Source organism: Limulus polyphemus, unplaced genomic scaffold (assembly GCF_000517525.1).
Source record: "Limulus polyphemus unplaced genomic scaffold, Limulus_polyphemus-2.1.2 Scaffold44, whole genome shotgun sequence".
In the NCBI taxonomy this organism is placed as follows: Eukaryota; Metazoa; Arthropoda; class Merostomata; order Xiphosura; family Limulidae; genus Limulus; species Limulus polyphemus.
The window spans coordinates 1057612-1073735 of NW_013665654.1; the positions used below are offsets into that span (position 1 = coordinate 1057612).

General features: G+C 34.8%; 2 protein-coding genes across 2 annotated transcripts in view; one reads left to right on the forward strand and one right to left on the reverse strand.

Annotated features, from left to right (window-relative positions):
• LOC106462161 (plexin-B-like) overlaps positions 1 to 16124 on the reverse strand; it is a 256950-nt gene that overhangs the window by 183778 nt on the left and 57048 nt on the right. The gene's annotated exons all lie outside the window — the stretch shown is intronic.
• Positions 10047 to 10976, forward strand: LOC106462171 (protein ZBED8-like). The gene has a single exon (XM_013922074.1). It carries the CDS (start codon positions 10047 to 10049, stop codon positions 10974 to 10976), a length of 930 nt encoding a protein of 309 aa, XP_013777528.1.

The window sequence follows — 16124 nt, forward strand, 5'->3', positions numbered from 1 at the left end:
AATAAACGATAATATGATAATGTTTTACGCTCTCTTCCTTTAAATATTAAAATTAACACAATCTTTATAATATTTACATGTGTATACTGTATATACGCACAAACAAAGAAACATACATATATAATCATATACATACGTTATTATATATATATATATATATATATATACTTTTTGCAAAGTATTCTTTTGTATCCTGAATTTACGACAGTCCCGCACCTATTATAGTTACCGTATGTAGGTAAGTACACTTCCTAAATTCCAAACCTGTAATTTTGCTCGCACCAGCCTAATCGTGCTCTTGTGTAATTACTTAAGAACTTATAATTTCAAGCTTTAGAATATTGAGCTCTTCAGTTAATCATATATTGTTTTCTTTTTATATTTCACCAAAAACATAAACGTGCCGAGTCCAGCCTTAATTTTGTTAACTTCATTGTTTTTCACGCATTGCAGTACCAATTAATTAAGGTTTACGTAGATAATTACGAGATACAATTGTAATTCAAACAATAGATGCTACGTTCCATGTACTTCGTATTAAACTAAGCACAGATGCTACGTTTGAACAAATTAATTGAAACGGACAAGAGGTGGAGCAGAAGTTGATATCTAGGCTGAAGCGACGATTATTTGCCAAATCATTTCCAAAATGTCTACGCCACTGTTTTTTTGTGTTTTTTTTTTATCTGCCAAACATTATTTATTAAAGCTATTTTGCTGAAAGAATATTCTATTCTTACTTCGTTTCCTTTTGTTGACACATCTGTTTTGATTGTGTTTTTAACTTACTCATATAATGTAACTGTTATGAAAATTTTATAACTATAATACACTAAATTACTTCGAGCGCTATGTATACGAGTTAAAGTACACAAATACAACAAATAGAATACAATATCGTATTATTGCTTTCACCCTTTCCTGAGAGAGCATAAAAATGAATGTATTTTATCAAGATTTGTAATTATTGTTTTATTACAATTGTATTAGTTCTGACTAAATGCAATATAATGGATTCCTTCAGACAGTCCAGTTCCGTTCTCCTATCTGGCTGCAGTTTCTGCCTAGTTAACCACCTGCAGTAGCTATCTGACCCAGGTTATCTCCATATTTACCCTATACAGCAATTGTCCGATTCACACTGTCTTATCCAATTCAGTAGTTGTCTGATTCACATTATCTACGTATTTACTCACCTGAAATAGTTGAATAACTCATAGTATTTCTCTATTTAGGCATTTGCATTAGCTGTCTGATCTACATTATATCGTATAACTACGCAATTTAATGAATAGTGACAGAATAATACGTTTTGGAGTCCGAATAATCAATAAAGTCTAGTGTAGTTACGTCACCTTTTAACCCTCAAAATGTCGTTAGTTTAACAAAGTATTAATCAGAAGACAAATGCCAGAATGCAGACATTCGCACTAGAATTTACTTTAGTGCTCAAGATAAATAAACAAGTTCACTCCAAATAACTTCGAATCTATCTTACGATTTGGTTACCAAACGTCAAGAAACTTGATAACTTTCTGAAATGAGCAAGTTGTATTGAATACAAATAAGTCCAACTGACAAGACGCAAATGGCGGAAGATGAACACTCATCCAGTAGCAATATCTAACAATTTAGTCTGAAAAATATTTATTGGTAGCAGAATTATACAAACTAACAGCATCCAAAGAAATGATTTACGTAAACTTTTTTATTGTACATAATATACTTTACTGGGAAGTTAAAATGTTTTCACACCAATTAGATAAATGCTATATATGACATACCGAAAACGTGTGTACAGATGTTTATGCCTTTAGTCGTAGCAATATCACCTACTAGAGAAATTATATCAATTTTTTTGTAAAGATGTATTTATTATACCAGCAACAACATGAGTTCAATGTTAACTTTTGCCATGTATTGGTGATTTTTAAAGTAACAACAGTAACGTTGTAAGATATCATGTTTTTTCTTTGTGACAATTTTAAGGTCAAGCATTATTTGTAGCCCTGGTATTGGACGAAAGGCCTCGTCGGCATTCATAAGTTGTTGTAATATTTAGATCACAATGACATGTGTCGCAATAGGTCGCTTTAAGACCATCTTAGTCGAAATATTAGGTGTTATGAAAATAACTTAAACGAGATAAAAAAATCTGAGTTTCCAAACAACTAATCTAGCGATTTCTAAAGTTTATCCTAAAATAGTATAGCGGAGTGCACAAGGTTTCGTGGGTAAGTAACTAAATATTCATTTACACTATAATAGTTCAAAATACAATATAACAGAATTAACTGCCAAAAGTAGTTAAGTAATATCTGACTTAAATCACTTTGATCCAAATCCTTAAAAACAAACTATCACAATTCTCTCTCTTTATTATGGTAACTTTATGGTTGAATTTAAGACAAGCTTGTCGAATGAGATGAACTAGGGCGAGTTCCATGTGATTTAACCCTTCAACTGCGGTTGACATTATATGATGCAAGCATTCTGCGCGCAACATTTTGAATGGCCCGCCACAAAAATTCGCGAACGAAGGGTTAACTATGCTTTTTCTTCTCCCTGAAAGATGATTCAGCAAATTCAGACTGAAAGAGGAAAACATAGCACATCCTGCAAACCACTTTTAGTGACATTAAGTTATTATATTTGGAATCAATGTTACGAAAAGTTTAACAAAATGTCAAAATTGTTTTCTTTTGTTGTTGTTGTTTTAATTTAGAAAATTTCCTTAACATAAAAGTAAACGAATTAAAGTTACAAAATAAAATAGCTATTCGCAAGCTATGCTGCTGCTATTAGTTTAAATTTTAAATAAGATTTTGTGTTCCTGGAATTTCTGTCAGATTAATGGTGAGTAAAACTTGTTACTACTTTCTGTTTTACCCCCCAGTGACACAGCGGTATGTCTGCGGACTTACAACGCTAGAATTCGGGTTTCGATACCCGTAGCGGACAGAGCACAGATAGCCCATTGTGTAGCTTTTTGCTTGATTACAAACAAACAAACAAACTTTCTGTTTCTGTACTAAAATAAAAAATAGTGAGTACATATCAAGGATACACATTCTTAGAAAACTGAACTAATGTTATTAACCTAAAAAATCAGATTAATCAGACTAATGAGGTGTCAGATCAACTAATAATTTTCATAAATAACGCCTCGCAGGCTAAGCAAGATTTTTCAACTTAATTTTTTACTCGCCCAACTAAATTATTTTAATCAGCAATATTTGTTTGTTGTTAAGTACAAAGCTACGCGATCGGCTATCTGCTCTCTGCCCACCGGAGGTATCGAAACCCGAATTCCAGTGTTATAAGCCCTCATACTTACCGTCGAATCGTGGGTAGGCTCACTTGCAAGAGAAGGAATACTTTAACACTTAAAATATCCTGAGCTTTAAAAAACAGTTTATTAGCACTTAAGTAGCTCGTAGGTTTGAAAAAGAAAAACAAGATCGAAGAAGTTTAGAGCGTCTGCGCTACAATTTTGTGTGATTAGTTTCTTTTTATAGGCTCTACAAAATGCAAGTTGTAAAAATCTCAACAACTCTCGAACTACGGTACAAATGAAATATATATATTTGAAACAATACTGTAAGGATCAAAATGTATCTTTCCTTCGTAAAACGCTATTTTGATATTAAAAAGAAAAGAAAAACTTAAAAAAAAATATACCAATAGATTTGTTCCTTTTTCTCCTTTGGATAATTTATAATATAAAAGTAATGCATTTCTTTTCAGAACTGTCGTTCTGGTAGATAAAGCTAATATTAATACCTTCGGGAATTTTGAACAACTATCCAATTATAAATACATGCAGAACATATAAATAATGTTACAACACAGATTAAAACTCTTGTGTTAAACGGGTTGTCTATACAATAGCCAGTTCAGTCTGTTATTTCTAATGAAAAAAGATATTCAATTCGCAAGATATTCTAAAAGTTTATTTTCCCCTTCTTCTTAAGATTTCTGCCAATCACCGATTGTTAGCAGTACAGTATTGTTTGAATGATGAATATAGTCGAGTTGTTCAGAAGATCGAACACACGTAAACATGTGTGTGATATAGCCCACCCTTGAATCACTGTATGCGGTAGGAGTAACTTTTTGTCTTTCAATAGCCCCCCCCCCATCGTCACAGTGAATAATTTACTACTTTTGCTGCCGTACTCCCCAGGAGCCAAGAACAGTCCAAGGGTCAGATGAGAAGTGTACTTAGTAGAACATCTTGAAGAAATACGGTTGAAGAGGGTTCCAGATATGATGGGTGCCATCGCTTTTCACTAGGTCGACCGGTGGGGTTTCGATTCCGAACTGACCTAGGTGTGCCAGGTCAGGGTGGGTACCGTAAATGAAGTTTAGTATATGGGCCATTATGGCACAATAATAGCCCACAACTTGCGTGTGACTCGCTACGCTCGCGAATAATCCTTTATACACCCAACACTTACCAATATAGGTGAAGGCATAAAATAAAGGTTCTTGGTTAGTGTGAAATGAGAATTTTGTATTTTATTGACGTGGTCAAAGAAAATGTCAGACTCTTTGTGTTTAATGGATTGAACGTTGTGCGCTTCCGTCTTTCCACTTGTAAGCACTGATGAGTTGTATTTACAATACACACACACACACACATAGGCACCAATGTCAGTTTATTAACTAGAAAGAATAGAAAAAAATTAACAGTAAGACAGTGAAAAAATTACAGTTAAACAGATGGAGAGAAAAAAAATGGTGAAATAAAGATGGGTTTAGCCACACGGTTAAAGAAGTGAAATGAAATAGAGATATAGTTAGACATAAAATGATAGAGAGGTTCAGATAAAGATACCAACAAACAATGAACTGACCAACTGATAATTCATTTAGTTTCTACTATTTAAGCGGTCGGCATCTTTGAGCAAATCTATGTAAACTTTAAAAAAGTACAATCGAACACAACCCGACAAAGGCTTCAACAAATTTCGCCCAAAATAAAACTTAATGTGAGAGAACTCTTTAATTTATAACAAATAGTTATCTATTAATATTACTATTTATTGACTTTTAATTTCTGTAAATATGGATGTCTGTTTAGACAGAAACCTGGGGCATAATATCAGCTAAAACCATCACATAAAGCAATAATAATAACTGTTAAAGGCTAAGCGTTAATTACGCCCCCAGTGGCACAGCGGGGTATCTGTGGACTTACAAAGCTATAAACCGGGTTTCGATACCCGTGGTGGGTAGAGCACAGATAGCCCATGGTGTAGCTTTGTGCTTAATTCCAAACAAACGAACAAAGCGTTAATTACACTAGTCTTTTGAAGGCATAGGTTAAATATTTCTATCAACGTCCTTCTCTTGACAAACAACCAATTATAAGTAATTTCATTTAGAACTGAACTTCAAATTGATGTAAACACTTCATACCTCACTTTTGTTACAATGCAAGTTTAACCTTTACTTCTTTGTTTACTTTTTTATTGCAGCATATATTTTGTTTTAGATAATTCTTATAGCAGTTCCAGAATAACCAAAGATCCCTACTTTCAGTTAAAACCTTTAATTTTTTTCTCCATTTATTTGTTCAGTTTTTATATATCCATGGATTGGACACAACATCTATAAAATATCAGTATAGCCATATCCCTGATAGCTATAACTTTTACAAGAATTAAAAGTATGGATTAAATTTTATAAATCTGTGATTGTGGTTTTAATTTTTGTTTCAATACTTTTTGTAGCAGGATTCCTACTTCATTTTAAAATACATAATCTTAATACTTTTGTTTATTCACTTTTTATGTTATACCTGTATAAAGTATATACTTTACCTTTAGAAAGTGTCGCGTGTCTATCCATCGATATGTAGTGTCATTTGTTGGGTTGTACTGGGTTGAAAAGATATTTAAGTACGTGCATGATATATTTACCATTTATAAAAAACATCTGTATATCTTTATCGGAATATCAAAAGTAGATACCCACAGACCAGTCAACTAGGCTGGAGAAATCTTATAGCGATAGTCTGAATTGTCTAGGCGCTAGCCCCGCTGACGTGATCAGGGAGGTAGGTAGTAGACTAAAAAGTTGCTGTTTTAGAAAATTTTGAATTGTTATACATTTTTAGCGTATTATTAGTACATATGCGCATAATATATCGTAACCAATACTTTGAATGGTCAATTTTTCGCTTAGGAATTTAATAGGGTAGTTTTTCGGTGCGTGAATTATTTGGAAACATTGTCCATCCCTACTATTAAGTACTATCGTACTAAATAATACAACTATACACTGTCCACGTTTTAAAATATTGTATTTAAAATTTTTTTCATCTAAAGCAAACTATTTATGTCCTATTGATTCTGCGTTAAAAAACTGTCATTGAAAATTACTTTTACATTTTGAAGGCAATACTGTCTTGGAATTAATTATCAAGATATAATTTTGCCTGTAACTGGTATCGGTTATTTAATCTGTTCTTTGTTTTACTCATCTCAAGCCATTTGTTTCAATCCTTCCGAGATTTGTCGTCACCAAAATAGTTTATACTAATCTCGTATAAAAATATTATGCATGAGCCTATTCAATAAATCATCCACTTTTATCCCTGGAGACGTTGTATTAATCTATAAATGTCTTCGTACATTGTAACAAATGGACCAAACGGGAGTAAACCTTGTAAGAGAAAGTGCCTTAGTCAATATAACAGGGACTATCACTTGCTGTAAGTTATAAGTTATACATTATTTGAGTATCAGAAGTTTCTTGCTCGCAGTGCTTGCTGTTTTGTTGTTTTTCTTGAGTGGTTTGTTCACGATACCTAAATCTGTAAAGCTACAGCAATCAATAGCCTACTAAGGCAAATAGGTCTCTCTCTCTCTCTCGATTTCTTGAAGCGAGGGTTAAACAAAATGATGGCCCCTGGAGGCGATAAGAGGAACACAATTTCTCGAACTGTCACATGACAGAAAATTCTATTTTTAATTCTTATTGTTTGTTTCGTGATTTTATATGGCCTATTTTAAATTTTTGCTTGAAGCGGTGAGAGAATTCCAAACCAAATACTGGAATAATGAGCCTGAATTCCAATATGCATTAAACATTATTCTGGTTTGCCTTAGGAAGCTTTTCTTAACGCAGAGTTGTTTCTGTCAAATATTGAGAAACATAATTCACAGGAAATGCTACCTATATTTATCTGTACGATCACATTTGCTAAGTTTTATAATGCAACAGATACAAAATATTACATTTTTGATGTGTTAAATTCAAATTAAAACTTTAACAGGAGAAAATAATCATATGAAACTTAGTAAAACAATTTAGCAAAGGTGTAGTGATTAGCATGCACACAAAGTGAATATCAACAATTTTGTACATGGATCACACGAACAGCAACACGTTCAGAAAATCAGATCAGTGTTTGGGTTTGCTCAAAATGACTTAACAGTTTAACAGAATGTCAAACGTGTGTACTAGTTGTTATATAGTTCAGGAAATATTTGTGCAATTTTCGTACTTCGCCACTTTAATCAATTTTATTATGCGAGTGACAATTTCGGATAAATTCCCAATCAGTTACTCATGAAACTAAATTTCTCTATAAATATGTAATTTTTACTTACATGTGTAAAATGTTCTAGACAGAATTACCTCACAAAATGGTTCTAGACATATTTCAAAATACAGGTATCTCAAATTTTAAAAATAATATGAAAACATAAATAAACGAGTTGATTCTAATTAGTTAATTTCAGAATGTCATATTTTCATGCAAGGCAATCATTAAACGATGCAAAGCGCAGTGCTATAGGACTAGTAAATAATTAACTTATTAAAGACAAGTCTAAGTACAATTGATTAGAAATTTCGCGCAGAACTGCTTGAGGATCATCTGCGCTATAGTTACCTCTAAATTTGAAGTGTTAATCCAGAGTAAAGGCAGTTAGTCAACACTACCAACCGTCAACTTGTGGGCTACTTGAAACAAATATTTCAACTTGACTGTCACTCTTATAACGCACCCACGGCTCCAATGCAATGCAATATTTTTGGGTGGTTTGTTGTTTGTAATTAAGCACAAAGCTACACAATGGGCTATATGTGCTCTGCCCACCACGGGTATCAAAAACCGGATTCTAGTGTTGTAAGTCCGCAGACATACCGCTGTGTCACTGGGTTTTTTTTTTTTTTTGGTGGTAACGGAGCGCGAGTCACGAACTTCGGATCCAGAATCCGGTACTCTAGCCACAGCCAGAAAATAAATTCAATGAATTGTTAATTTATACAATTTATAATTCTATCTAAAGTTATACATTCAGGAAATCAGGGCTCTAAGGATTGTTTCTTTGATTGTTAAACAAGTTTTAAATATTTTAGAGTAAAATAATTATAATATATCGAGAGCTTAATTTACCTATACTCAATGGTTCTCAGCTCTAGTAGTCCAAGAGACGAATCAAGTGACTTTAATGAAAACATCCTTTCAAGCACGTGAATAGTAGTTTGTTGTTTAGGAAAAATAATAAACTATTTTGATTTTTCAGTTAAACAGAATCAGTTGTTTGTTCTTTACTATTTCTGGCGTCATATGTTGGACATTAGAATTTAAACGAACCACTCAGTAATTGCACATATTATCCTGTTAGTATTAATTTCCGAGTTTATTTGTCTTGTTTACCTTCGGAAAAAGCGTTGTAAGTCCATAATCCTATCGTCAACCCACAGCTTTCATCCAATGACAACATCACAGAATATTTTTCAAGTTATGACAATCTAAAACTAGGTAGCTTCACTATGTTATAATACTTTTAATTTTTGAGTTTCCTCTTTCAGTGAGTGAAACGTATAGAGACACATTAAAAGCTTTCTGTTAGTTGTAGCTATATTGGACCGACAAATAAAAAATTATGAAAAAAATATGTATGATGTAAGGATGGCAATGCCAAAACGTACAGCAACAAAGTCCGGATGAATAGACAAAATCATACATAAATCCCTACATAAGAAAAACTTTCATCTACAACTAAATGTTGAATTCCTTTCATTTGCATCAATTCAGATTTGAATAAAAGCATTTAAACCGAATAATTTTATAAAGCAGTGATTCTCAACCAGGGGTAAATTTACCCCTTGGGGTAAAAAATAACATGGCAGGGGGTAAATAATTGATGTACCGGATGATTGAATAATAATTCAATTAAATTTAATTTTGTAAAATGTGTGTGTGTGTGAGAGAGAGAGAATGCTAAGAATGTGTGTGTGTGTGTGTGTGTGTGTGTGTGCTCGCGTGCATGCGTGAGGGAGAGAGGGAGGAGGGGAGAGTGTCAGTCAATCCTGTTCAGTCCTATACAGTCACTATACTAATTCATAATTATTTCTTTTCAGATTTTGTCATGTCCAAGAAACGTACATACCTGGATTCATATGTACAATATGGTTTTGACTTCATTGTTGTGGATGGTGTGGAGAAGCCTCAGTGTCTGCTGTGCTCAAAAGTCCTTAGAAATGGGTCACTGAAACTTTCAATATTGAAACAGCATCTGGAAGCTACATATCCTGCACATGCATCTGATGACCGTGCTACATATGAGGCAAATAGAGCTAGGTTTAGAGCTGCAGGAACACTGCCCAAACTTGGCTTCGTATCTGAGAAGAAACCAATGCTTGCAACTTCCTATCATGTAGCGATGCGAATAGCAAAGGCAAAGAAACCTCATGACATAGCCGAGAAGCTGATTAAACCTTGTGCCTTAGACATGGTTGAACATGTATGTGGGAATAAAGAAAAACAGAAGATTCAAGCCATTCCCCTTTCTAATGACACAATTCATCGGCGTATTATAGAAATGTCGCAAGATATTTGTCAACAAGTTATTGAACAGATCAAATCTAGCCAAGCAAAAATTTCTTTGCAACTTGATGAATCCTGTGATGTAGCCAATTTTTCACATCTTCTTGTTTTTGTCCGTTACATATGTGGAAAATAACTAAAAAATGAATTTCTTATTTGTGAACCTCTCGAACAAACCACAAAGGCTATTGATATAATGCAGAAAATACAAGACTTCTTTGAAAAGAACGATCTCACATGGGACATTGTTGGTTCAATCTGTACTGATGGAGCTCCAGCCATGATGGGAGTGAGATCAGGCTTCACTACACTTGTGAAGCAAAAGGCACCCCATGGGATAACAACACATTGTGTTCTTCACAGACATGTATTAGCTGCAAAAACTCTTCCTGAAAATCTGAAAATTGTTTTGCAGAAAGTTGTTAAGGCTGTTAACTTCATTCGGGCCCGAGCTATGAATCACCGTTTGTTCAAAGCTTCTTGTGATGAGATGGGCTCTGAGCATTCCATTCTTTTACTGCATACTGATGTGAGGTGGCTTTCTCGTGGACTTATTTTAAATCGTGTGTTTAAGCTCCGTACCGAGTTAGAGATTTTTCTTCGTGATAGGAATTCAAAGCTGTGTGAAGACTTTGCTGATCCGAAGTTCATCGCATGTTTGGGGTACCTCTCAGATATATTTACCCATCTTAACCAAGTCAACAAACAACTCCAGGGAACGTCAGTAACCATTGTTGAAGCAAGTGAAAAGAGGACAGCATTGCAGACAAAGCTGGACTTATGGGCACGGAGAGTTCACCAAAGTAACTTTGTAAATTTTCCAAACTTGGATGAGGAAAGATCTGAAGTGTTACCTGAGATAAATGAAGACATCACAAAACATTTGAAAATCTTGAAGAATCACTTCACTGCCTACTTTTCAAAAGGCATGATTCCAACAGAGAGATGGATAATAAGACCTTTTGCCACTGAACTGTCAGAAATGAAAGATGATGACCCAGCAATAGAGGAGCTGATTGATCTTCATTTTTGTTCATTTTTGGGTAAAACTCGCAGATTCATTCCCACTCCTTACTCAGCGTGCCTTCCAAGTGCTTGTTCCTTTTGTCACTACATACTTATGTGAATCAGGGCTCTCAAGTTTAGTAGCAATGAAGTCAAAGGCCAGGAACCGATTGAAAGCCGATGACGGTATGAGAGTAGCATTGTCATCAACAGCTCCTCGCATAAACAAACTGATTGACTCAATGAATTAGCAGTGTTCCCACTGATAATGTTTCTGGTATTTCTGTTTGGTTTTATTTTTTGTGATAAAAATGGACTGTATAATAATTTTTTCTTTAGAAAAGAATGTTTTATTTTCTTTATTTTTGGTGATACGATTGTATATTGCTATTTTTGTGCAAAACCTGAATAATTTTTTTTCTGACCTTCTTGTTTTTCTGTCCCTTTATGATGGCTATGAATTTATTGTATGTAAGTAAGGGGGTAAATGGAGAAATACATCAAGCCGAGGGAGTTAATGATGGAGGAAAAGTTGAGAATCCCTGTATAAAGTCTTACAATGGCTAATTCCCATAAACTTGTAACATTGACTCAGTAGCTATTTATGTAGGGGTTTTGTGTATTCATCCCTACTTTGTTTCTGTACTTTTTTGGTATTGCCATCCCTAAATCATCTTTATTTTTCTATTTTTTATTACTTGTTTTCCTTCTTTTTTTTAACGAATGGCAGTCGCTATGAGGGCAGCAGTTTTCGCCTGGCATGATGAGTTGTCTTGATGGACATAATGTGTTGAAGTTAGTGAAACGCTATACTGCTTCTGTACTTCTTAAGTTAAAATGCAACATTTTGGTATGTAAATCATCGCTAGCCCTACTGACGCCAGAATCAGAATAATCAGTAGAATATTTGGCTGTTACGCTACTCCCCGGTTCTCTACATTAGCGATGTTTTTTTGCCTAAACTGAAGGTCTTAAAGCTTTGGAAAACCTTAAACCAAAGTTAGGTGTTTATAAAAGTCTCTTAGACTTTGAGACTATGATGAGCAATACATAATATGCGTCGGCCACTGTTTTCTTGACCCATCTCTACATATTGAGCACCACCGTGCTTAATGATAGTTCATTCTACTTAATACCCGAGACATCTGTGAGGACGTTCTTCACCTTTATGATATTCATCCTCTCATTCAAGTTGAGTGATAGTAAATTAAGGTTCCACCATTTTATTTTGATGGGCTCTAGAATTAACCTGCAGTTTGCTAGTTGTTAGCGACGTTTTTTTGCCTAAACTGAAGGTCTTAAAGCTTTGGAAAACCTTAAACCAAAGTTAGGTGTTTATAAAAGTCTCTTAGACTTTGAGACTATGATGAGCAATACATAATATGCGTCGGCCACTGTTTTCTTGACCCATCTCTACATATTGAGCACCACCGTGCTTAATGATAGTTCATTCTACTTAATACCCGAGACATCTGTGAGGACGTTCTTCACCTTTATGATATTCATTCTCTCATTCAAGTTGAGTGATAGTAAATTAAGGTTTCACCCTTTTATTCTGATGGGCTCTAGAATTAACCTGCAGTTTGCTAGTTGGTTACCTTGATTAGTGTTCTTTCAACTTTAAAAGTGACTCGTCTTAACATAATTTTCAGTCAGTAAAGTTACGTTGTTTTGTCAGTTTAAAGTTTTACCGTAGCGTCTGTTAATCAGTATGTTTATGTTTGTCTATGTACTACAGTGATTTTATGTCTCAATCATCCTTTACATTTAGCTTTAGTTTCACGGATTTAGAGCTATATCATTTTTTTCAGTTGTTACCTCCAATGACTGTTTTCAAACATATTTATGTTTTCATTAAATACTTGGCATCTTGTCCCTTTCATTTTATCGTGCTTACACACTTTGAACTTCTGTATTTCTATAGCCGAAAAAACTCGTTTCGCACTCTGAAGTCATGTGTGCACTACAAAACTGATGGTTAGATCAATGTAGCCCAAGATTTCACACTGGGTGTTGTTTATAAACTGTTCTTTCTCTAGTCTGTCAGTTCAAAATTAGGCGAAACTATGCGCACATATACCGTGTGGGCCCGGCATGGCCAGGTGGTTAGGGCACTCGGCTCGCAATCTGAGGGTCGCTGGTTCGAATCCCCGTCACACCAAACATGCTCGGCTTTTCAGCCGTGGGGTCGTTATAATGTGACGGTCAATCCCTCTATTCGTTGGTAAAAGAGTAGCCCAAGGGTTGGCGGTGGGTGGTGGTGACTAGCTGCCTTCCCTCTAGTCCTACACTGCTAAATTAGGGACGGCTAGTGCAAATAGCCCTTGTATAGCTTTGTGCGAAATTCCAAACAAACAAATAGACACCTGCTCGGAGAGGATGAAGAGGTCTGAATAGAACCTGACCCTCCCAAGTCGCGCATAAAGACCAAATATTTATACGGATAGACACGCCGCTCGGAGAACCCGCTCAGGTCGTTCTTGTGAATGATAAGTATAGTTTATTCAAGTAAAAGTAAATACTACTACTAATCTATATACATATAATAGTACTGTCTGTTGTATGTCCATGTAACTACTTCGCAGGGTGTGGATGGATCTTCACTAAAATTGGTATGGAGGTTCAATAGGTCCATGCGGGGTTACATACAAATTTTCAGTTTTAATTTCAAGTTTTACGGTTTCTATGAGCATTTTTGCGTGTGTTTTTTATACCTACCTCACCTCCTGTGGATAAATCTTCACCATATTTGATATGGAGGTTCACTCAGTCCATGGGGAGATACAAAAAAAACTTTCAGTTTTGCATTTTGCGATTTTTATGGGCGTTTTTGCGCTTTTTACCACTACTTGGTCCCCGGTTGATGGACCTTCACCAAATTTGGCATGAAGGTTTGTTGGATCCATGCAGAGATACATGCAAACTTGCGGTTTCACATTTTGTGTTTTGCAGTTTCTATGGGCGTTTTTTTACAATTATATATAAGGAAAGCAATTGTTCATGTCCTAAGATAACCTTTCATTAATCATGAGGGGATGGGTACTCCAGCTAGTAATAATAATAAAATAATAATGAGTGTTAAATAAATAATATTGTGTTAGTAATTCTTATCCTAATTCTGATTTGTAAATGACCAATATAAAGTTAATAAAAATTACACTGTATCAAATTAATTTAGTTCACACCACAATAGTTGTTGTTTGTGCAATTTGAAGAGCGCTGGTGATGTTCGAAAGGCCTCGTCAGCACTAGATATAGCAAATATAGCGTGGTTGACATAGCGTCATATATTCTTCTTTCTTTTACTCACACGTTCTTAGAATTACCAAAATGTGAATCAAGTGTTTCCTAAACTTCCGGCATAACACAAATCGAAATCAAATAATTCCAAAACTGATACGTTCTTAAGTTATTATTTCTTTGTTTTCGGATATTCGTGCAGAATGCTATCTGAGGAAAGCAGATAGTCAACAGCTTACAACGCCAATTCCTGAGCTACTATTGTCTGACGGAATAGTGGGATTTGACCGTCACACTTATGATGCACCCCTGTGAGCACGAACTTTCCTTTGGTAACTGAATGCGAGTGATTAGACCCGCAGGATTCACAGTTCGGTACGCTGACCATTGAGCCATGCTCAGCGCTCTTAAATGACAAAAATTTCCAAACTTATAATGCTTCTACACACATCAGCTTGTTTCAATGACTTGTGAGAATACATTCACCAGTTGTATTTAAAACGGCACTAATTTCGCAAGTCTAACATGCATAGTGTAAATAGATGGGATTATATAACACTCACATATATATATATATATCTTATTTGGAATTTTCTTAAATAATATGAGGCTTAGAAAATTGTTAACATATCTGTCAATAAATACATACAGAAGGATGAATTTCCACGATCTATGTTAACAATACAAGAATGAGCGACTGTAGGCCGTATAGTCCTCCTCCTACTGTCGATGGTATTCTGTGTGATGGTCTGGTCATGGATTATTGTCCTGCAACGCAATGTCCACTGCAAGAGGATTTTGAGAAATACATTGAAGTCACTGTTTTCTCCTATCTCTTTACATACTTCTCAAAGTCTGCCAACCATCAGTGGATACCGACTTTCGAGGGCTCATTTCAGCAACCCAAAGATACAGAAGACTATCACAGACATTTGCGAATGTTATAGTATTGATTCTCATTTGTTCACCTCATACAGCTTTCAAAGGGGGTTCTCCGTTGAGCTATATGCTTTAAGAGAATCATTTGAACATGGTACTTTTGTAGGACAATACACCATCTCTGAGTTTTAATATCCTTACTTAGTAGAATTATTTATCCTGTATAGGGTTGGATGTGGTTGCTGTTAGACGTTTTTTAATGATGCATTTTTTTTTCTTGTGTGCAAGAATGCAGAGAACAGAAAACATGAAGTTTTGACTCAATAAAACTTTCTACGCTATATAATTTTATCACATTAAGAACAGAAAAATGCTTAGTCGTTTCTTAATATTAAGATCTCGAAGTATGAAAAAGCGTTATGAGAGTGGGAAGAGGATGAGCGTCCAATTACTATAACACAAATTAAACGCGATTTGCTTTAATAACACGCTGTTCTTCTAGACCTCTCATCTAGACGCTTAGAATGCATGATTCATGAGCCGTTTACAAACTGCTTCACTTAAACAGTGTAAGATAGAGAGCTTAAATTTTTATCAAAACAAATTAATATATGTCACATATTTGTACGAAACACAGCAGTTAACCAAATACGAGATTCTATGGATGTGTAGTTCAAAGAGGTTTAATTTAGCCAATTTCTCATTTTAAGAGAGTAATGACAACTAGGTAATCATACTCGTGTAACTAGTCTTAATAAACTGCTTATTCTTGGAATTTTATTTTAACTATAATATGCAGTTCTAGCTCTTTCTATTTGATACAAACAAGCAAGGAACCACCTTCAAACACTGTAGAATTTAAGAAGAAAGAAGATAATATAAAAGTGGAAGGATTCAAATAATCTTCAAATCTTATAGTAGAAACAAATATGCAGCGTGTACACACACTCGTTCATCAATCTTGTAGCAAATTTTATGGTTTTACAGGCGCTTTGAACGTGAGAAAAGAAGGATTATAAATCATTTAGGCCAGAAGCTCTCAAAAGTCGAGGGGGTGGCCACAAGTGGTGGCGCTTTGAACGTGAGAAGAGGAGGAATATAAATAATTTAGGCCAGAAGCTATCAAAAGTCCAGGAAGTGGCCACAAGTG